Source organism: Vanellus vanellus (assembly GCF_965231255.1).
Source record: "Vanellus vanellus genome assembly, chromosome: 10".
Lineage (NCBI taxonomy): Eukaryota > Metazoa > Chordata > Aves > Charadriiformes > Charadriidae > Vanellus > Vanellus vanellus.
This window is the reverse complement of record NC_138915.1, coordinates 13,742,217-13,764,936: the sequence shown is the minus strand read 5'-3', so window position 1 is coordinate 13,764,936 and position 22,720 is coordinate 13,742,217. Positions and strand designations below refer to the sequence as shown.

The 22,720-nt window shown below is 55.9% G+C and overlaps 1 protein-coding gene across 2 annotated transcripts in view; it reads right to left on the bottom strand.

The window, feature by feature from the left end:
* The window catches only part of STARD8 (StAR related lipid transfer domain containing 8), a 76,802-nt gene extending 56,775 nt beyond the window's left edge, over nt 1-20,027 (bottom strand). Inside the window, exons 1-2 of one of the 2 annotated variants that reach the window (XM_082488426.1) lie at nt 19,908-20,027; nt 4,269-4,302 (exon numbers count right to left, since the gene is read on the bottom strand). In XM_082488426.1, the coding sequence (XP_082344552.1) occupies nt 4,269-4,302; nt 19,908-19,931 (58 nt within the window). In that variant the 5' untranslated portion in view covers nt 19,932-20,027. Of the gene's footprint in view, nt 1-4,268; nt 4,303-8,358; nt 8,457-19,907 lie in introns of those variants that run through there. The other variant, XM_082488427.1, reaches the window with a different exon arrangement.
* Between the last annotated feature and the right edge of the window lie 2,693 nt (nt 20,028-22,720).

Below are 22,720 nucleotides of genomic sequence, written 5' to 3'. Positions count from 1 at the left end.
TGAGAAAACATCTGATGGAAAGAAACATAAACTGTTTGTTTGCTCTCAAGCTGCCCTGGCAGGGTGATTTTTAGTATGCAAATTCTTTAGGAAGTACCCTTTTACTTTTACTTTTTTAAAAATAGTTTTTCCTACTGAGAACTAATCACAAAGCATTTTACGCTACCCAGGGGATCGATTCCCAGTGATAGGAGAGTGCCCAGAGTGAGGTCACAGAGGCTGTAACAGAAGGAAAATGAGAATATTTGAGAAATATCTCCCTTCAAGGAAAATAACCAAAAGAGTGGCAGAGCCTGTCTGAGCGTGGGTCGGGTGCTGCTGCTCCCAGGCCGGCACCGGCGGGGCTCTGGGAGAGGGGCTGCCGCCCACGCGGGCTCCCAGGGGCTGCGCGGCTCCGGGGGACCTGAAGTTACTTTGGGATGGAGGTCAGCGTTTCGCTGCGTGATTCACCAGCCGAGCCCGAGACTGACCCCATGGGCGGGCAGGGAAGAGGAAGGAGCAACGCAGAATCTCTTTCATCACATGTCACACCAAAACCATTAATAATCACATTCAGTTCAGCTTTTCTACTTCCCACCTCTTCGATCGGGATCCAGACCCATGACCACACTTTCCACCACGTAGCAGGCAGCGATTTCTCAAGGAGTTTGAGAAGTCCCTAGAAAAGTCCTTGCAGCCACATCCAGCATCCCACACCGTGCCTTCAAGCCACCGGTCTCCTCCCTTGCACGGATGCTGCAGCCAGAGCGCGGCCCCAGTGCCGAGGGCAGCAGTGATGGTCCCTGCACCCTGGCGGCAGCCACCCTGCCAGCCCCCCCAGTCTCTCTCTTTCAGCCTATTCAAGCAATGACAGAAAACCAGATCCCAATGCCTCTCTTCTCCCCCTCCAAACCAGGGCACCAAACGTGCAGGCACACGCCAGGTGAGGAACGAAGGGCTCGTGCTCGGGCTACAAACCAACACAACCAGCGCAGGAGATTTTCCTGCACAGAGAGAAGAATAACAACTCAGCTGTGACAACATATCAACAAGAGCTAAATTTAGCGGGTTATTTTCAGAGATCCAGATGCTGGGTAAATACAACCTTATTATTTCACGCAGGGGCAAAAGTTCAGCAGAGTCCCTCGTGCTTCTTTTCTCTATTATTTCATCACATCCAGCCGCAGAAGCCCACTTCTGAAATACTGTAATGTCATCATTGCCTGCCTGTGCTGAAGGAAGCCGTCAGCTCAGTCCCCGTCCCTCGGCAGTTAGAGGCCACTGTTTAATGACATTTGCAGAGCATGCTCCCGATCCTGCTTTTGGAGAGGCCTGATGCTGCTGTGGGCAGGGATTTATTCAGAGGACGCAGATTTTGCCTGCGTGGCTGGTGTGCGAGCCTTTCCTTTCCGCTTTGTCCAGAACAATACATGGGAAGTGTATGTCAGAGAGGAAGCGGAGGGTTAGGAAATCTATGGAAACCTGGCCCTGGCTGGGACTGCTCCAGCGGGACGGCTCGGTGCGGCACTGTGTCCGCACAGCCTGGGGTTTCCCACAGGAGGGGGCCACTGCCAGCGGGAGACCAAGTCCCCATGTGCTCCTGCTGAATCGCTACCTCCAAGGAGGCAGACGAAATCCCAAGTTGTCTTCCACCGCTGCTGCTGGGGGAGCTGAGCACGGCATACCCGGCTGTTTTAGCCACAGTGGGAAGCAGCAGCGACTTCATTCAGGGAAGGGGCCGTGGCAGCACAGCCCCAGCTCCCGGCGGCTCGCAGGCAGGGATGGGGCCCGGGAGCTGGGAATGGGTCCGGCTGCACCTCGGGAAGCAGCTCAGGGAGTTTGCCGGCTGTGGTGGGAGAGGAGCACTGCTGCCGGGAGGAATCAGGGGCAGGCTCCGGCAAGCGATGGAAGAGCCAGGAGAGGCATGTTCCCAGCAGTTACCGGGATAAATGCAGAACCAACTCAACCCTGCCTCATGCCGTTGTCTCGAGAGCTGAGGTCCTCTTGGTGCCCACCCCAAAGAGATTAAAAAATCAACAGGGAAGGGAACGGTGTCTCTTGAGAACACTGGGTGTTTCCTTAAGCGACCCCCACTTGTCAGAGCACCTTCTGGGGATGGTCAGCTAAGAGGACAGCAAGTGACTGCATCAGCCTCTTCTCAGAGCTTTAAGACCCCCAGCAGAGGGTATGAGCCGATGGCGGGCTTGTTCCAAAGTCCAGCACAACTGACATGAAAGGAAGAGCTTCAACCATGCTCCACTGGGCTTCACGTTGCAGGCACCACGCTGCTGCAGATTGCAGTGAGGCCGAGAAGCCCGCTGTGGCTCCACTCCATGCACCGAATCACAGGAGACAAATCCTTTGGTGTAAAACCGCACAGCTGCTCACGTACGTGAGGGCTCCGGCTCCTCCTGCCCTCAGGAGGGCAAGCGCCATGCCGTGGTGGCCGAGCATCCCTCCAGCAGCGCGGAGCTCGTCAGGCTGGGACGTGGAGGTGTGGCAGGGAAGGCGCGGGCTGGCATTGCTGGGAATGTAGCTGAGCCTTTACCAAGAAAGACTGGGATTTTACAGGCAATTTTAACCAAGGGGAAAAAAAACCTATAAGCATACTTCCCCCAAAAATCCAGCCACGAATGTGATCCGTAGGAGTCTTCGCTGCCCCTTCCCTTTCACAGGGATCTCTACCCCCTTTTAACAAGCTCTTGTTATTCACGTTATTAATCTCTCCTGTGAAAGGGCAAGAGAGACCACCCAGCATTACCTCTGGAGCTCTGTTCACACAGCACCTTTTGTTGCCCAGAGCTTTCCTGTGCTCCTGGGCTCTTGCGCTGGCCGGGCTCAGGGCTCACCTAACCCTTACATGGATGAAAAACAAGGTCATTGCCCTCCAGTTCGGGGAACTGCTCGGAGATCCCTGGGCACATCCCATGGGCTCCCTGCAAGGCAGTGTTTCCCTTTTCGCAGCGCCAGAGGCTTCGGCCAGCAGCATCGCTCCTCCCCGCCTTCGCTGCTGTTTGAGAGCCATCATCCGTGGGACCTGTTTTGAGCTCTGAGCCGAAAGCAGAGGAGCTGACACAGGGCAGAGGAGTGCTCCCGGGTCCCTCAGCTTCTAGAGCTGCTGAGGGCTAGCGACACAAGCTGACCCGTTTACTTCTGGAGGTGTCACTGAGTAAGGAACGACCGGTGAAATTAAAAAATGCAGGACCTCTACCCATCTTGCCCACCAGCTGGGCCACGCTTGGCAGCGGGGCTGTTTCTGTGGGGTTGAACAGGAGGGCAAAGCGAGATCCGGAGCGTTTCTTCGCAGGCGGCAAAGCGGCAGCCAGGGCCGGCATCGCCATTTCAGACGCATTTGGCAGCGGCGCCCTGCAGGTTTCTCACAACGAGCAGCTGGCTATGCCCCATCCGAGAGCCCACAAGCCCTGTCCCCATCCCTGATCCAGCCCCACAGGGGCACACCTCCTCCTCCTCCCGCAGACCTCCACCAGCCTCCAGCATCCCCAGCACCCACGGGCCCCCCGCGGCAGGGTCACCCCGACCCCCAACCTCTCCCCCTGCCTTCGCAGAGGGACGGTTAGGGCAGAAGCAGCTTGCAGACACCTACACAACAAGCATGGATCAGCCAGGAGCTGCACCACGATTCCCTCCTGTCCGTCTGTCACCAGTGAGACATCTCAATCACACAAAGCTGAGGGGACTCCAAGCCGGGGGAGACCCTCCTTCCTACAGCACGGCAGTCTCAATACCTTGGAGCTCCTAATGAGCTTATCTGTGGAGCACAAAGTTGTTCGCAACAAGGAAGAGAGGAATTAAAAAGGAACAAGAAGGGAGTGGAGCTGCTGCCGGGCTGGGCTGCCCTGGCCGAAGGGCTCACCGTGCCGGCACAGCTATGGCAGCACACACGCGCCGGCGAGGGGGCCCGCTCCTCCCTGCAGGGCTTCTCCGCACATGCAGCAGCCGGGATTTCATCCCATTAACTGGTGATCAGTGCAATGTACGGCCAAGTCACGTTTGCAGCCAGGGTGGGGAAAGGATGGGGTGAAGGAGGGGATGGGCACGTCTTAGGGGGTCGCTCCTGCACTGCTGGGGCTCAGTGGGTGCCCTGGCTGGCGCTGCCTCACACCGGCTGCCTTTGCTGCCCCTTTGAAAAATAACAGTTTGGGGGAAAATACATGCTGCTGGCAGAAGAAAACAGAAGCCCAGCAAGGGGATGGTCCTCCTCACCTCGTAACCCCTGCCCGCCCTGCAGCAAGGGGATTCCTGCACCGAAAATCATTGTTGCAGCTTACCTGCATCTTTTTTATCTTCTAGCAATGTGAAACACTGAAAAGAAAGAAAAAAGAACATAAATCACTTGGTTATCTTTTTGATTTGCACATTCATGGTCTCCTACCACCCGCATTTAGGCTTGGTCCCCACTCCAGCCTCCTCTCTCCAGGAGAGGAGCTGGGACCAGCAGTGCCTGCTCCAGCTCTGAGGATGAGCAGAGCTCTAGCAAAGGCTTGTGCCAAGGACATCACCCCCACTGGCTTTAAAACATGAGTGCCAAACATGGCCCTAAGCACTGGGCAAACGTGGTGTGCCCAACATGTGGCCACCAGCCCAGCTCCCTGCCTGCTGGAAGCCATGGGAGGAGGAGCAGCAGCCGGGACCAGGGGCTCAGCATCCTTGGGGCAGGCACGGGAGCTGGGGAGAGAGGGAGGGCTGGAGAGATGGACCTTTCTGCCTGACAGCTTGAAAAGGATGCTGCAAAATTGCCAGCGAGCGGACAGGTAGGCAGGCAAGGGCTGTCAGATCCACAGCAAGGGATCAAAACAGAGGTTAGGAGGCCACGGTCCATTCCTCTAAGTGTGAAGACCGCGGTGCTCTGCTCTGTGTCGCAGTGCCACAGGTGACACCCATGAGCCATCCACACACCATGCACCATGCATCGCACCCAGGTCCGCTCCCACGCTGGAGCTGGCTCTGGGGAAGCCGCAGTGGGGCAGGCTCTCGCTCCGGCGGAGGAAGCACCGGGCTGGTGTCTCCCCAGACACATCCCTTGGTACCTATGGTACCTATATGGCTACACAGATGGCAGTGGAGATGTCCACGTTTTAATCTCATTAGCAGGTCTGGGAGCAGAGCGTACAATGGCGTCTGCAGGCACAGAAAGCCAACAATAAAGAAAGGCACAAAAAAAAAAAAGAAAAGCTGAAAGCAGGTCAGCTCTGCCCCCCCAAACCTCTCCGTGGGCACAGCACCCAGGGTGGAGAAGGGGCCACCAGCACCATGTATACAGGCTTCCCCTCTCCTGGGTCTGGACTTCTGCAGGGACAAAACCAAGGGACATGGGATTGAAAGACATCAGAGCCTTGCCAGCACACAGGAGATGACAGCGATTTGCAGGGAGGTGGAGGAGCAGGAGGGTCCCAGCGCTGCCCGGGTCCTGAGGTGAGCACAGAGCCCAGGACTCATCCCAAGCCCCTCTCCGGGCGCAGGCGACCCCCCTCCAGCGCAGCCACAGCCTCACGGAGCGGGGCCAGAGGTGCTGGAAGGGCAGCAGGGATCGCTGCAGGAATGCAGCGTGCTGCTGAGCCGGCCTTTCCCACGGGCCACCCGGGACCCCTCTTCCTGCCGGGGCAGCGGGGGCTGGGGATGACCCAGGGGGGGGAAGATGGGCTTAACCATCTCCCCGCTGCTGGGCTTCTCGCAGTAGTGCCGGCCTGAGCGCTGCGTGCTCGGCTCTGTGCTCCCCCAGGAGAGCCTGCGCAGATGCCCGAGCCCCGCTCTGGCAGCACGTGGGCAACTGGAGAGCATCAGAGCCGAAAATGTTTGGACAGGGAGTTGATCACCCTATCGTGTCTGTTATCACAAGCTTGGCAAATATCAGCCGTGCAGGCAGCACATGCGGTTGATACCCATGGAGTGGGGCAAGGTCTGGCGGGCGATGAGTTAGGGCTGCTCTCTCAGGCCGTAGCAAGGGCAGCGAAAGGCGGTCCTTGTGCTAAGACAGCTTTGGGAAGCCTCCTCTCCCCTGCCATTGTGTCCTGGCCCTAACACCTTCTTTTTCCCCATGAAATCTTCCACGAGCCACAGCTCCACTTCATTTAACCTGGAAAGCTTTAATCCCATGGACAGAGCCCTGCATGTTTCTCCCACTTCAAGAAATTCCTCTGCTGTCCAGAGTGAGTAGCTGAGCAACACCGGCACAGGGAGGAAAACAGGAAACCAGGGTGAAGCAGAAGCTTCAGCCCCACGTGGGGCCATCGGTGCTCACCGAGGGAAATCAGGAGGGTGGTGTCCTCCATCCCTTGCTTCCCCCAAAGCCCAGCAGCCGCTCGGCCCTGGGAGCAGCTCTCCGCTCTGGCCAGGCAGAGCTGCTCCCCGGCTGCCCCTCTCCAAAGCCTTCCACGCCGCTATGCCAAATTCAGCAAGAACCTCAGGGGCTGAGCTAACGAGGAAGCACAAAATGCAGAAACATCATTTTGTCCCTCAACTCTGAGCATCCAGGCAGAGTCCCCCATCTGTCACTGCTGGGCCACTGCTCCAAGGGAAGCAGAGCTTTGCCTACACCTACTGAAACAGATTTTCTTTTTCCCCATGGCAGGTAGCCGGAGGTGATGAGCCAATGGACTCTCACCCTTTTTCTCCTCGGGCAGATCACATCCCTTCTGAGTGTAAAGGCCACCTATCTCATGGCAAATAGTCAAATTTCTTCTGGAACCTCCGATTGCCTGGAATTTCCCTTATCACAGGCCCCTGGCCATGACACCTCAGTGCCTGGGAACGATGGTGGGGAGGAAGAGCCCCAGAATCAAAGGACAAATTTACTCCTGGATCCACGAACAACTTTTGCCCACGCTGAGTCCCCAGAGTGCTGCAGGCATCCCACAAAAGCGTTTCCTAAGCAAGAAGCAGATGCAAATATCAGCTTAATTAGTAAAACCAGAGGGTTTAGATGGGCAAGTATCCGCAGGCAGGGAGAGGGGCCGGGAACGTGTCGGGGTGGGGAGAAGCCCTGTGCACTGCCCGGGGCCGCAGCCAGAGGAGCAGCTGCAGGGTAGGGGGGGCCTGGGGACAGCGAGGGACAGGAGCCATCCCACGGCTCCTCCCCGCCACCCATGCCAGCGGGGCCACTGGAGCCTTCGTTGGGCTCAAGGTGATGGGCTGAAGCCAGCGGTCTGCTGGTTTGCTTTCAACTTTGCTGAAGTCCACAGGCAGCGGGGAGCCCGGCGCGGGCCAGGCTGGAGCCCTTTGGGAGCTGCAGCTCTGCAAGAGGGGATGCAGGACACGGTCCCCACCTCCCTGTCACCATGAGCATGATGGCAATGACAACATGCAGCTCACAGGGATGAGGAGGGTTAACAAGGACGTGCTAAGCTCTCTGGAGACAGGAGGGACAAGACAGCTACTAATATTATTAATGAATTTCACAAATGTCGTTTTTAGACTCAACTATTTTAAGCTTTGCATTGAAACCCCGGGGGAACAGCGTGCATTCCACATTCATTTCACCACGGCAGATCCACTCGCTTGACACAGCCCGCTATACAGCACTGGCTGGAAAGGGATTTTACTACTTTTTCCAATCTGAAGCTCCCGAAATCCATACTAACAATACCTCCAAAATCTACCCAGCACACCTACCACCGCGTGATACCGTAAATTCAACACAACAAACAGGAGCAGTCAGAGAGAGAGAGACAGAGTTGCACATTATTCAGGCGACAGATGAGGAATTAAACCCAAATGAAAAATACCAGATGCCACGAGAACCACTGCTGCAGGAAATTAAAAACTCAGGGCCTCCGGTCTCGCTGTTCCTTTGTCATACTGCTCGCAGCCACCCCGTCCCTCCGGGTCAGCAAAGCCAGACATGGTCCCGCTGCCACCCCGGGAGCCCTGAGCCTCCCGGCGACCCCCCAGTTTGCAGGGGTGACCCCAGCCCAGCCGCCGGCCACCACCAGAGCTGTGCACGGGCCGGCAGGACCCGGCTTGGCATGTGCAGACCATGTCTGGGGGCTGGCAACGCGCGTGCACAGACACAGCAGCCCACCGCCGACTGCGTTATAACCACCGGTGCTGCATCCATACACGTACGCTGCCCGCATTCAGCCGGACGCAGCGCCCTGGCTCCGGGATGCGGGTACCATCGCTGATGGGTGGCGGGTGAGCACAGGGCGCGCTGACCAACGCATCCGCATACGGCCCATCCAAAATTAACCTTTGACGTTCATGTGGGGCGTGGGCATGACATCCCTTTGGTGCAGACGCCAGGCACCGTGCACAAACCCCAGCCCTGCTAGAGATGCCTCCCCCACCATCCCTTCCGGCAGCTTCTCCTGAAATTCGGAGGGTGTCGAAAGACAGACACCATTTAAATAGACGGTTCCTTACCTTGGCTCTTTTGAAGCAAGCCCAGAAAAAATCCAGCAATGGCATGATGGGCCGGGCAGGGGGGCAGGCACGGAGCCTCCCTAGACTTCGGGGCCGGGGGCAGCCCACCCCGGCACCCCCATGGCTGCTGCCTGCAGCACAGAGCTGGGCAGAGCCCCAGTGCGGGCAGGAGCTCGGCACAGGCAGGGAGGGAGGGAGGGAGGAGGCAGCGCTGCCTGCGGAGGCGGGCCAGCGATTCAAACCCTGCACCGTTATTCAGTTGGTTGCGAACAGGCTTGGACGGCAATTGAAATTCCCTGAAGATTGCGAGTTTTAAACAGCTCCAGGCTTTCCTTCCTGCCTCGAGTGCACCGAGCAGCGCTCCTGTTCCCGGGCAGCGGGAAGGAGCGAGTGAAAAGAAACACCCCCAGAGCAGAAGAAATGGGAGTTTCGCTGTCAAAGGCACATGTAGGACGTTGGAAACCCAAACCCCAGGCGGTTTAGGTTTTCACTCCGGCCCCTGCTCCAGCTCACCATCAGCAGTCACAGATGCATTCCCGATGTTGTCCCCTTTGAGGGACAAGCCGTACCTGGGTGGTCACGTTGTCGTCCCCAGACTGCCCTGCCGCAACCCGCAGCCTCCGCACACACTGGTGCGAAGGGGGTCACCGCAGGCACAGGGTGCAGCCAGCCGCCCCGTGGGGCAGTGGGCACCGCTGGGCTTGGCACGCCTGCAGGTGAGACCCCAGCAGGGAGAAAAACCTAGGGAAAAAACACCCCTCAGCCATCAGATGGGGCCCGGCCATTCACTCCAACAATGTTCACAGCTCCTTATCTTCCTTCCGCAAACAGTGTAAGCTTAGCACTGGTTCACAAGACGGACCATAACAAAAGGCAACGCCACAAACGTTTGTGTGAGTCATCTGGTGCGCAGGCCCCCGGGACAGAAGTCTTCTTGCCGGCACATAAGAACCCCCCCCCAACTGGTGATTGATGCGATTATTTCAGAGTAAGCAACAGCAAGTTGATCAGCAGTGATGCCCGGGCTGTGCCACGCTCCCACAGGACACTTGGTAGATGCCCAGCTAGCCGGTGGCACCGCTCCTGCCCACCGCCCACCCCATGCTGACATCTGGCATGCACGCTGAGGGCAGGGGGTGCGTGTGCTGGTGGCTCTGCCCCAGGACATCATCGCGCCATTTGTAGGGCGATAGCCCAGCAGTTGGTGCGCAGCAGCTGAGCCCTCTGCCAAATGTCAGCGAGGGCGGACCAGGACGCGGCTCTGGGCCCCCCCGAAGCAGGACCGGCACCTCGGCAGACCGCTCCTGCCTGTCCTGGGTCCACCTCTGCCATTTTTCCCTGTCTTGTCACTAGTGCCTTTCAGACTGCCTGGCTTTGTGCATGCCGGGGGCACTGAGACGGCCTCGAGATGCTGGTGGAGGAGAAGACCATCAGGGAGAGGAACAGAGGAGCGAGCAGAGCACTAGCAGGCCACTGTTGGCAGGACCCGGATCGATGGCAGTGCAAGCACAGGACATTACACGGTGTGTGGCAGCTCCTCCTGATCATGGCCACCACCACCACAGAGCTGAAGGGGCCTGCTCAGATCCCAAATCTCCATTACAACCAAACGGTGCCAGCCTCGCTGGTGCTCTCTGTGGTGAAGCAGAGACAGTGGTCACAGCTCCGGGGAAGCAGGAGCTGGGGGAAAAGGTGAAGAGCATGGAAGACCATGATGCAGCAGAGCAGGAGAAGCTGCACCTGCCTGGAGGAGATGGCATCAGGCACAGCCCCCCCTGTAGCATCCTGCAGACCTGGCCCGCACCAATGCCCCTGCATCCGCAGCGCTGCCCCAGCAGCACCGGCACAGCCCTGGTGGCACCAGCGGCAGCACGCGGGTGGCGACAGTCCCGGCGCCGGCTCCAGCTGCTTCCTTCCATCTCCCCCTCGTTCATTCCTCAGTAGCATTTTGGCACCGCTCCTGGGCTTGGCACCAGCCACAGCTCCTCCGCTGTGTCCCCTGCATTACTGGGCCAGCACAGCAGGACGGGGGGCACCGAGGCACTGAATAACCGTTGTGTGTCGGCCTCTTTTCTTCTCCTTTAACACCCGGGATTGGGAAAACAGCCTCACCTCTATGGGACACTTGCCCGGCATCACGTTTCCTAGCGAGCATCTTACCTGTAGGAGGGTACACATATGAGTTGAAGCCAGATGCTGCTGCCTGACAGTCAACCACCCTCCATAACTCACTCACCACCAACCAGGGCCATGGTTTTCATTCTGGGGACTTGCAAATACTTCTCCGCGGTGGTGGAAGGCTGCTGGGATAAGTGCCCATTTCCAGATGTCCCCATCCAGCTCACTGGGTACCACTGCCATAACGGTGAAGCTGCCAGGGGACCACCACCACGGTGGGCCACTGAAAGGCATTACCACTGGAGGATCCTATAAAGGATGCTGCCGGCCATTGTCACTCCAGACCTGGGGAGACTTCCCAATACTTCTTACAGGCTTTGCCCTTGCACCAGGATAGAGCTGGCCATGGAGCCCCGGGTGGTGGGTGCCCAGAGCTCCTGCCCTCAGTATGGTTTCAGTACAGGAGAAAGACTCCATCATTTCCATCTGCCAGGGCTGGGGCTAGAGGCAGCTTTCACAGGAGGGACCGTCCCTGCGGGGACAGTGGCACTGCTGGGCTCTGCCCCACTGGGCTTCTCTTTCCGTTGGGGAGGGACGACAGGTAACTGCCCGTTCCAGTTAGCACAGGCAGCACATCAGGCGGCAAACTGGCATCTGCAAAGTAATCACGACAGATCGATCGAGATGGCTCTGTCCTGCCAAAACCAGGAAAGTCCATGCAGAAAGGGGGGCAGCCACACGGCTATAACCATAACCATAAACTATACCAGCCCACCAGAAAGGCACTGCCAGAGAAACGACCCCACCGGCACCTTGCTTCACTGCTTGCTCTGGCTGCGTTAGGTCTGTTTCCCACTTCCTCCAAAAGCAAAAAAATCAAGTTAGTGCAAACAGAAGAAAGCTGTCTCCTTCCCAGGGCCTGGGAGACAAACCACAGAGGCTTCTGCATACTTGTGTAGCTTCTTCCTTCCTATCCAGTCATCCCAAAAGCATTCAAGTAATTTTAAATCTAGGATCCTTCTTCAGCATACCAGGATACCATCCTCGGTAAGAATAGGTCCTGGGGACCGGATCCCCTGCAAAGTGGCTGAAGCCTGTACAGACCAAAATGGGTATTTCTGCCAAGTGGTGCCAGGACACAGCCTCCACTGCTGCACTTGTCTCTTCCCAACATTTCTAATGTACCTGCTCCACAGACATCCACAGGAAAAACAAAAGCAATTTCTGTCAATTCTCCCTAGATATATCTCACTATCACCTTCTGACTTACGTGAGAGCATATTTTAAACTCCAGCTAATTTAAAAAGGCTGATTCTAAGGGAAACTCCACACCGTACAGGCTCACTAAGAGTTTTCCCCGTGGTGAATGCCAGCCCTGCCCCATCTGCTGCCCGCACTGCCCAGGGCTGGGGGGGACACCAGGCTGGATACTCTCCAGCCAGACCCAGCGCTGGAACAGACACCTTGCTTTCTCTGTAAGTCATGGGACAGGGGTGGTATTTTGGAGGACAGGTACAGTCTCTTCTCACAACAGATCATTACCCAGAGGATTCCATGTCACCTCCTAACAGGCCTGCGGCCAGGAGCTATTCCTGTCCCATTGATGAGCTATTGCTGTCACGGCTGTTGCTCAACAGCACCCGGGCACAGTATTAATAACAGCTAAAGGCTGGCAGCCTGCCTGGCAACGTCCTCGCCGGCAAGAGAAGCCACCGTTGACACTGGTACCACTGCCGAGAGCTGGCCCTGATTCTGTGGGAAAACGTGGGGCATCTGCAGAGGTGTGAGCAGGGGGCAGACATGCTGCGCATTGCCAGCGAGCAGCCCCAGCGAGCCATTAGCATGCAGTGATTTTCCACTTGCTGCTGTGTGCAGGCATTTCCCCGAGGTCAGGAAGGGAGCAGCTACGCGAAGAGCAGGCATTTGCCCTATTAGCATAGCGGGAACAGTAACCCTTTTCTTTTAATAACGCTGAATAGCAGGGCTGGCAGCGCCGGGCAGGGGCTGCGACACCGCGTGGGTGGTAAGAGAAGAAGGGGTGGAGAAGGTGTGAAACCTGCTGCCCACGGGAAGCATCACCCAGGAGGCTGCGGAGACTGTGCCTTTCCAAGGACAGGGCTGAACTCCTCCTGCGTTGGACCAGACCTCTGGTGTCCCTGGGCCGCAGGGGCTCTGCCTGGGAAAGTCCAGCACATGGCATGCCACGGCTGGGGCTCAGGTTGCGATGCCATCCCCAGCACGGGCCTCGGCACTGGACTTGGTGCCCTGCTATTGAAGAGGCACCAGGCCCCACAACAGCTGGACCATGAGAACCCTACTGAGATGGGTGAACATTGAAGAGCAGCAGAAGACATACCCCAGCTTCCCACTGCCCCACAGCCACCCCATGCTGCTGGCGCCCCAGTGAGCTCCCTGCTCACCAGCCACCACTGTTTTTCCCTTAAATAATTCCTCATTAAAAAAAAATCCCAACATGCATGCTCCATTCTCCAAAGATGCATTTGAGAACATGAGAAAACTGTTACAATCTGGATTTTTTTCTTTTTTTTAACAGATAAAGAGTCTAAACTCTTTGGTTTTGATTCTGAAAACAAACCATTGAAACAGAAGTCCTGTTGTCTCTGGGACCAGGTAACTAATTTTGCCACTCATAATGGGGCTCCTGGCCTTTGCTACTCAACCAGACATTGCCAGACATCCCACTGGTGGTGGCCACAGCCAGGCAGGGAACCACAGCTTTGCCACCCATCCACCCTGGAGAGTAGATCAGCCCCGCTCACCAGAGAGCACCAACCTGGAAGAGGGCATGCAGCACCAGGAGCGATGCCATGGGGTGGTGATCAGGAAAAGAACAGTTTTGGCCAACGCAGGCTCAATTACAAAGATCACCATCCGACTTGATCAGCCTTGACACACACACACATGCAAACAAAGAGCCCATTTAACGCTACAGGAGAGTTATTTCCAGCAGGCCAGTTGCTGCTTCTACTTTGAGGAGCAACAGACAAGCTATGAATATACCGCCGGTGCTGGTGCTGTGAGCATGACACGGGGAAGTCCCCCAGCCTTTGTCTGTTGGGCACATGCTACCTGGCTGGCAAACGAGCCCATTCCTTGAGCTGCAGCTACTGTGTGCACCGGACGCCCTGTGCGCGGGTTGCAGCAGGGCCAGCAGCCCACCGGGCTGGGGGGAACACGTGTCCGGGTCCACTCCTGCCCGAGCGCATTGCGCTGGCGCCTTTGGGGAGGTTTTCCTCCCCTGAGCGAGCCAGCATCAGCAGCAGGCGGCTGTGGCGTGCTCGGCCTTGGCTCCCAGGGTGCAGGCGGGACGTGCTGGGGATGGGCGCTGCCTGCGAGGGAGGATGCAGGCAGGCGCTTGGCTGCTGGGATGCTGCGCGCTGCCACAGGCTGCACCGGAGACCCGGCACCGTGGGAAAGCCTCCCTCTCTGACAGAACAATTAGGCAATTGCTTAATCCCCACGTGCCGGTTCCTGCTGCAAAAGGAAACACTCTGGTGAGCAGGGCAGCACCCCTGTAACCCTTCTGGGGCTGAAGGTGCAAATGCCCCATCTCACAGCAATAAAGCAGCCAGCTGGTCCCGCGGACATCCCCTCGGACAGTCTGTTCTCCACGGCTGACATCCCCCAACCCCAGGTACATTTTCCTAGCCCACACACATGCTGAACTCCCTCGGATGACTTGAGCGAGCTGAGGGCCCCTTGCCTTATCCACAGCTGCAAGAAGCCTCCCACACTCCCAAAAGTCCTGGCAAAGGCTGAATCTGTGCATTTCCCTGCAAAGGATGGTCTGGTTTGTAAATACCAGCAAATGTGTTTACAAATACTGATTTATTTAGTATACACATAGAAGCCAAATAAACTTTTCAGATGATTAGTCCTCACAGACTTTCAAAACTCGCCAGTTTCACTAAACGGGAGATGACATCATTGAAATATGTAGTCAATGAAGTTTTTGTGGAATTTCTGATGCACAACCTGGGGAGTGCTCCTGCCCTGATTCCCTGGGACTTCTATGGGTCTATAAGCTCCCAGCTGTCAGCCAGAAACCTTGAAGACCTCAACAACAGGAGGTTTGCACCAGTAAGTTCCATTAACGTAAAAATGTTCGCTTTGTAAACGAGTGTCCTGGCTCTCCCAGAAGCGGGGTGTCCTCCCTCCCTGAGGCCAGCTGTTGCACACCTGGGGCTTGCCAATACCCGTCCCCACAAGGCCACGGGTGAGGACAGTGATACCACGGGTGAAAAAACAAGCTCCCCAACCCCAGCGGGTGAAGCAGAACTAACCTGCAGGCACCACAGGCGCTCGGCTGGCAAACAGGTCTCTGCTGCGGGATGCAGCTGTGGTGGGCAACCACCAGGAACACGCCAAGCCGGGGCATGGTGGAGGATCAGGCGCCTGGCTCCATCCCTCCTCCTGCTCCTCCATCTTCATCCACCCCCAGTACCTACTATCCATAGGGGTCATTTGGTCTCAGCCTTCACATTATCATTTCCAAACCCACTGGCTCAGCACACGAGCTCAGGGCATTCCTCGCCGCACACCCCTCGCTCCCTCTGCGTTTGAGGCCGACCGGTTAAGTTTGTGATCCTGCAGTGCCCAGGGCTTTTGATCAGCATAGGGGAAGCACACTATTTGAACACATTTAAAAGAGCATCACCGATAGGGTAACATTTCTGAGATCCTATACACAAGCTACGCAAATTACAAACAGACTCAAGTGATACAAAAGGAAAATGGCTTTTTTTTTTTTTTTTTTTTTGAGACTTGTATACCTAACCAATTTTAGCTCTGTTTAAATTCAAGCGCCTAAAAGTGTACGTCTGGGAAGAGTCTACAAAGATTCCCACACAAGGCAGAACTCCAGCAGAAACCCGCTGCTGTGCCATAGTTTTCATATAGGCACCTTGGAGATAAAAAGAACTATAATACAGGCGCATTTTTACATAGAAAAGAGTGGCAAAAGCAGAATGCTCACAAGGCAGCTTTCCCTTCCCCATGGGAATCTCACTAAGCTGCTAGAGCCTGGCTGGGACACTAATCCCCTGCCCCCGAACACAGGCGCCAGACCAGCACAAGGAATTACGAGCATCTCTTATTATTAGCAAGAGCAGGGAGGGCTCCTATGGCAAATGTATAGGAAAAGCAAAGGGCTGTGCTATAAACAGCCGGAGGACAGCCCGGGGCTCGGCCTGACTCTGTCCCGGGGGCTGGATGGAGAGCGACAGACCCGAGCGCCCACGCTCCCCGTACGAGCTCCGGCCACAGAAACGCAGCTGCTTTAGCAGGGGGCTGCCTGGGAGCCCTCCCCCGTCGCAGCCAGCGGCAGCCCGCACCGCACCGGCAGCCACAGGGCAGAAAAAGCAGATAAATCCCCCTCCCGCCAAAGCCAAACCCTGCCCTGCGGCAGGGCTGCTCGAGCGCGGCACGGGGAGGGCTGCCATCACGTGCGGGGGCACACGGAGCAGCTGGCTGGCTGCGAGGGACACGCTCCTGCCCCTGCCTGCCTACCTGCCTTAACACCCAACATGCTCAGCAGCTAAAAAAAAAAAAAAAAAAAAAAATCACAGGCGACAGAGACACATCTGTCTTTCAGGCTTGCGCAATTAAATGCCATTTAATAAACTAGATTTGACCTACTGGTATATTTTCACACATAGTTCTAGCGACAGCTGTTGTCTGGGGAAGCTCCCAGCCCTAATTCTGGCCGAGGTTTGGGATTAATTAACAAGACAGAGGAATCTCTGTCAGGTGCAGTGCTCTGCTCCCTCCAAGCGAGCCCAGGTCTTTGCAAGTTTAACCCCATGTGACAAATCCACATACAGCCTCCTCTCACTTGCACAGGGTTGAACCACCCCCATACCAAATTTTCAGCGCCCCAAATTCAGAGGCAAACCCTGTCCAGCACAGCCTCTCGTGCTGTGGGATGCTGGTCCCTGGACTCAGCACCTTTGCTTCCACCCAGTGTGGAGCCAGAAGTGAAATTCCTTGATGCATCCAAGCCTCAGCGTGTGCATCCCTAGAGCACGTGGGAGCACAAAGACGACAGGATCCAAAGGTTCCTGCAAGCCAGCCTGTGTCCAGTTTGCCTTACTGGGCTCTGCCATCACACTCCAGCACTCTGGGGGTCTCTGGAGGACTGCCACCAGGAGCAAAGGGCTGCCTGGCCAAGCAAGCCTCCTCGCCATAGTAGCACAGGGCAGAACCCAGAGGCCAGGAACGGTCCCGAGTCGTCCTCAAGAGCCCAGGTTTGCTGTGGCTCTTCCCGTTCAGGCACCGCAGAAGACATTTAAACCAGCACCAGGCACAGCTTCTCTTGGCACTTCCAGTCAAAATTGCTGCCATAACGATGCCCTTTCTTCAGGCCATTGCCTGCATGAATAAGGAGAGACGATTCTTGCTTGAGGACAGCAAGTGCCAGTCCAGTCCCCACGGGCACCGCAGCCCCAGGGGTATTTCCAGGCCTGGACAGGAGCCACGTGCACTGCTGCTAAACTTCTTTGGGGATGCCAAGAAAACTCAGAGGCAGCTTCAGAAAACAATTTATGCAAACCCTCAGGCACACAAAAGCATTATTATTTAGCAGCAAATTCTCTTCTTCTCCCGGCTCCCCACGGCCGCAGGGGCTGCCAGGCTCAGCCCGGCGAGAGCGTCCTGCCCTCAGCCCCGCGCCCAAGGGCTGAGCTGGAGCGACGTGCTGGGGTTCCCTGCTCCAAAAAGAATCAAGAACTAGAAGAGGAAAAGCAAAGGAAGCAAAGATTAAAAGAGCAGGATCTCTGTCCTGAGTGCTCAGAGACTGAGCCGGCCGCGCTGCTCCGGGTGGAAAATGCTGAGCCCCACGGCCTGCCGGCCCGGGAGGGGGCTCCAGGGGACACAGCAACACAGACTTGTTTCTTGGGTTCAAATGCACCAGCTTGGAAACATCCAAGCCCAAACTTTCACAGTCAGGTTACAAGTCCCTTAACAAAACAAGAACAAGAGCATCCTTCCTTTCCAAATTACAAAGATGCCTTGAAGCCGTTGAGCGTGAACCACCTCCTAGGAGCCAGCAGCCTCTGCCCCATCTCTGCACTTCCCCCAGTCCCCATCTCAGTGCCTGTTTCCCCAGGACACGTCCTGGCCACGGGCTGGGGGCCAGACCGGGCTGTCCCTGTGCCAAGCGCAGGGCTGCACTGTTTCGAGATTCTGCCGCTGCTGCTGTGAAGAATTCAGAAGTCCTGAGAAAGAAAGAGGCAGCAACCCCATCCCAGCTCTCAGCTGCATTTGTTTTCCTAAAGGAGGACTGAATTATGGGGAGAGGCAGGTTTTAAATAAGTGCATGGTATAAATAATTGTACCATCTGTTTATGAACCTGAGACAGAAACATACAATGCCAGAATAAGACTTGAAAAGAACCAGAAAACACAATTCAAGTGAAATACAGCAGTTCTTGCTGAGCTCTGAAATTTACTCTCTGCCTTTTTCTTGTAGAAACTGACGAGCTCATCACAGACTCCTGCCTTCTGCTGGGCAGGATCGGTGATGGCGGGAGAAGCACAGAGGAGCCCAGCAGCCGCTCCTCTCCTTCCTTTTGGCCGAGCAAAGTACAGCGGGCAGAGCCACCTCCGGGCAGGAGCGGCACCTACCAGGAAGTCAAATACGGGACATGGTCCAAGGAAGGGATTTCCCACATCTTGGGTTGCATAGGAAAAAAACAAGCAAGCATCCTTGTCCTGTCAGGGAGGAAGTATGGACCACTCCTGCAGAAAGACCTCGTCAGGAAGGTGACGGCTCCTCTCTCAGCGAGGAGCGCTGGTGTAAGCCCTTGCTCACAGAGCCCTGTAAGCCCTGCTGGCTCCCGTCAGAGAAGCAGTTCAGCATCTGCCTCGGGATAACAAGAAAACATTCGTTTAGCCAGACCCAGCCATCTTATTCCCCACTCCCTCCTCAGAGGCAGAAGGACCTTCAAAGAGCCGCCCACCTGCGCGGGGGCTGGATGCACTGCAGGTGGAGCAGGTCAAGAGCATCCTGGATCCCAACCAGCCCTTCACAGCTACGCCAACAGCACGGCTCCCTCCAGCCAGCCGGCTGCCCTCGGCCGGAGCAGGCGGGAGGATGTCCCAGGCACCATATCCGTGCAAAGAGAACAATCAAGGGCCATGCTGATCCCGGTGCCTGGTACAGCAGACCCAACATGGGGCGGAGCAGCAGACTTGCAGTCTCCTTCAGAAAACCAGGGAAGATTAACTCCTGGCCATACTCAAGGGAGCGGCGAGGCAGGACACGCAGCGGCAGCCACAGCCGCTGCCCTAACTGCCCGGCCATGGCTGTAACCGCTTGACTTGGCGCAGGAGCAGACACCTCTTACCAGAACCACATCAGAGGAGGACATGCTCCTGCCTGACAGTGAACCTGCCCAGGAGCAAAGGTGAAACAGGGCTGAGGCTGGGCAGGAAAACCGCTCAGCGCTCCAGCAGCCGCCTCGGCAACAGCAGAGCAGCCCTAACGTCAGCACCCGGTCCAACAGCTTCATGTAGCTTCAGTTACAAGAGAAACAAAACAGAGTCGTTTTGCATGGGAAAGCAAAGCGGAAGGGCCAGTCTGGTGTGCAGTGGGACAAGGAGAGGTCAGGCTGGAGCTGCCTGAAGCCCCTCTGCTTGCTTTGTGCTTGAGGAACAGCATCAGGGACAAGGCTCGTCCGATGGCTCCGTGTGTGCCCACATACAGGCAGGGCCAACTCTGTTCTCAGGGCTCCAGAGCCCATCAGCACTTTGCAACCAAATTTACAGGGAGCCAGAGGCCTCGAGGGTAATTACGTTCATGTGAGTTTTTTGTAAACAGGGACTTAAAAGAGGGGACAGAGATCCTATTGGGACCCCAACAGACAAAAATGATGCGCAAGGAATACAAACACGACAAGCAGGGTAGCCCACCGAGGAGCCTGCTGGTCCACAGCTACAGGAGAATCCTTAAGCAAAGCCCATGATCAAACAGACCCAAATGCAGAAGAAAACAGCCGGCTCTGATTCCTCAGGCCAGAGCTGCTTGTCCCAACAGCCTTTCCTGCAAGCCCTCAGGGAACACATTCTGCCCTCAGTCCCTTGACGCTCTCCCTGCTCCCCTCGACCACTGCCCCAGGATGAGCAGGCATCTGGTTCCTATTTGGGTAGGTTCCTATTTGGTTCCTTTAGGGCATAAGACTGATTGTTAAAGGGTACAAAGTCAGCTTCATGCTCTGGATTTGAACTGCACTTCACCAGCCTGGAGCAGGAGCTACAGATATAGAGAAGACAAAGACACTCAATATCTGCCAGAGCATCCCAACCTCAGGACCAGCTGGGTGACTCAAGGATGCAGGTAATGGGTGCCCACAGTCACCGCTGTTCTGAAGTGCCTCGATTCTGGTTGTGAATACACCTGAAAGACAACTTACCAGTTGGCTGGGCCATGTCTTCATTTCCCCAGAAGAAAGAGAGAAGGAATTAACTTCATCATCTTCCCAGTCTGGGATGTCGTGGTCTCTCCCCAAGTCTGCCCAGGGCAGCTTGAGCAGCCGCATTGGATCTGTTTCACCATGCTCGAGCACATGCCTGTGCTTTGTCTGAGAAAGTTCATCGAAGGCCAACACTTCACCAGTGCCAAAAAATTTATTCTTGCCCGTAGCATCCCCTCTGTGCCCTGCACAATCCTCTGTGAGGCTGATAAATTTTGGATGGTGCCCCCAGGTTCTCCTGGGGAGAGATCCACCCAGGGAGGGCGAGGAGTCATCGTCTATCGATGCATAGTCAGGCTCATCCTCAGTGCTGTGCTCGCTGCTCCTCCGACAGAAGAAGCCGTAGACACCTTCTTCATCTACTGAACAGTACAAGGTCAGACGCTCACCCCACTGGCCTGGAGGTGCAGGTGGCTTCGCTCGGTGTTCAGCACTCCTCACCTCCATTGTCCATGGACAGAAACCACTGTCCAAGGAGGGGAAAACTGGCAACACAAAAACATAACTTGTTAACAAAACCACCCAGAAGACAACACTTATTTTGCTTTTCCTCATTTTCCTTTCCATTCCATTTGATTAGAAATGGATGTAACACTCATTACTCCAGGTACGTCTGTGCTTCACTGGAGCATCCAGACCCTGCACCACTTGTTTCTGAGGTTGCAGCACACTGCGCAGCTCGGCTACCCTAACTTTCAGTCAGGTCAACAGGTGCTTTAAAATACCTTATACACATTGGAACAACAGTAATTAGGAATAGCTGTCCATTCTGTAGCAGTTCCCTGTATGTTGTCCACTAACACACCTTCTACAAAAGCTGCTATCTATGCAGTCGCACTGGGACTGCTCTTCAGCCTGCCCCCACCTTTGTTTTGGATTTTTCATTTCTCTTTTAAAATAGAGAACTCCTTTTACCCTTTCAGAGGGAGCTTGCATTTCACTGCCAGCGTCACAGCACTAGGGGAAGAGATGTGGTCTGCAGGGGTCTCACAGAGACACGTTTGGCCTGGGAGCAGTCTGAAGGTTTGTTTCGAGCCAGTGCAGCGCAGGAGATGCTGCCTCAGGCCTCCTGGGAGGCGCTGGGGCAGTGCCTTCTGCACATGCAGGAGGAGTTCAGCTGAGACAAACGGTGACTGCTCCGTCTCCTCCTGCCCAGGCATGGGCACAGCGGCAGAACCGGGACAACTCATCCCCTCCTCCACTGCCAATGCTGGGGCGAGAGCGGAGCATCAGGGTGGCGGGAGTCCGCCCGGCTGCTGCCCGCCTGCATCTGCCTCGCCGTCCCCAAGGCTCCTATTGACATTCAGCTCCCTCACTTCGGTCTGCAGCACAAACAGCAGCTTATCAGACACAGAAGGCTTAGAGAGCCAGATGTGCCGAGGTGCCAGGCACAGGGAGGCTGTAACACACGGAACAAAGCTGTCCCTGTTCGCTTTCCTGTACGAGCGACTGGCTTTGAGCTCTGAATTGCGGGCAGAGGGTGACAAGGTTCAAGGAAAATAACCAAGGCGGAAATAACGAAGCTATCCTACCCACATTGGTAAGTGCATTTTTTATAGCTTTTTATTCTCACTGGGATCGAGAGCAAAATCGAGAGCAAACCCTGCAAACAAGGTTTTCCTTACTCCTGTCTCTCAGAGACCCCTCCCCTGCTGAGCACACGCTGAGCCCCCGCGCAGCGCGGGCATTGCCCCCAGACGAGGTGACAGCAAAGCAAGGCAGCGACCCTTACGTCTGTCAACACCAGCAGCCCTGTGTGTACGAGCTCCCTGCCACACCGTTCCCGTGAGCGACGTTCCCCTCCAGCGTCTCCGCCGCGATACCTGCTTAGCTCGGCGCAGCTGCCCGGTCCTGCTCCCCTTGCTGCCCGCAGAAAGGCTCGTCCCACCACGCTCCCCAGGATGTGAGCACCCCAAAAAGCAAAACCTCTGCACACACGCTCCCGGCACACAGCCTTGCCTCTGGGCAGAGAGAAAGACGATGTGAAGATTTAGCAGTCTCTGGCTTGACTTCCAACATCTGCAGCCGTTTCATCAGTCGCCTGTCAAGAAAGGCAAAGGTCAGGAATCATGGGTTGGTTCGCGGTGCTGGTAGCCAACAGGTTCACTGGATGAGTTACTCCCCGATTTTACTGGCAAAGTCATTCCCTTGATTGTTACCTGCACCATTCATTTGCCATAACGTACAATCCAGTATACGGAATATTAGCCTTAAAAGGTTAGCCTTGAGGGAAAAAAAATCATGACAGAATCAGAATGGTTTGGGTTGGAAGGGAACTTAAAGATCATCTGGTTCCAACCCCCTGCCATGGGCAGGGACACCTCCCACCGGACCAGGTTGCTCAAAGCCCCATACAACCTGGCCTTGAACACCTCCAGGGATGGGGCAGCCACAGCTTCTCTGGGCAACCTGGGCAAGTGTCTCACCACCCTCACAGTAAAGAATTCCTTCCTAATATCTAATATAAATCTCCTCTCTTTCAGTTTAAAACTGTTAGCCCTCATCCTATCGCTACACTCCCTGATAAAGAGTCCCCTTATGCTGCACTCCAGGTGCTCTCCTGCTGACCTGCGATCCTTCTCCAGGCTCTGGCCATCTATCACCGGCACTGGCATCAAAGTGGTAGGAGTAGGATGGATTGAGGTTCCCCTTCCCTGGCAACTTTAGTTTAAAGCCCTCTCCACGAGCTTGGCAAGCCTTAGACTGAAGATGCTCTTCCATTTCTCTAACAGATGGACCCCATCAGCCCCCAG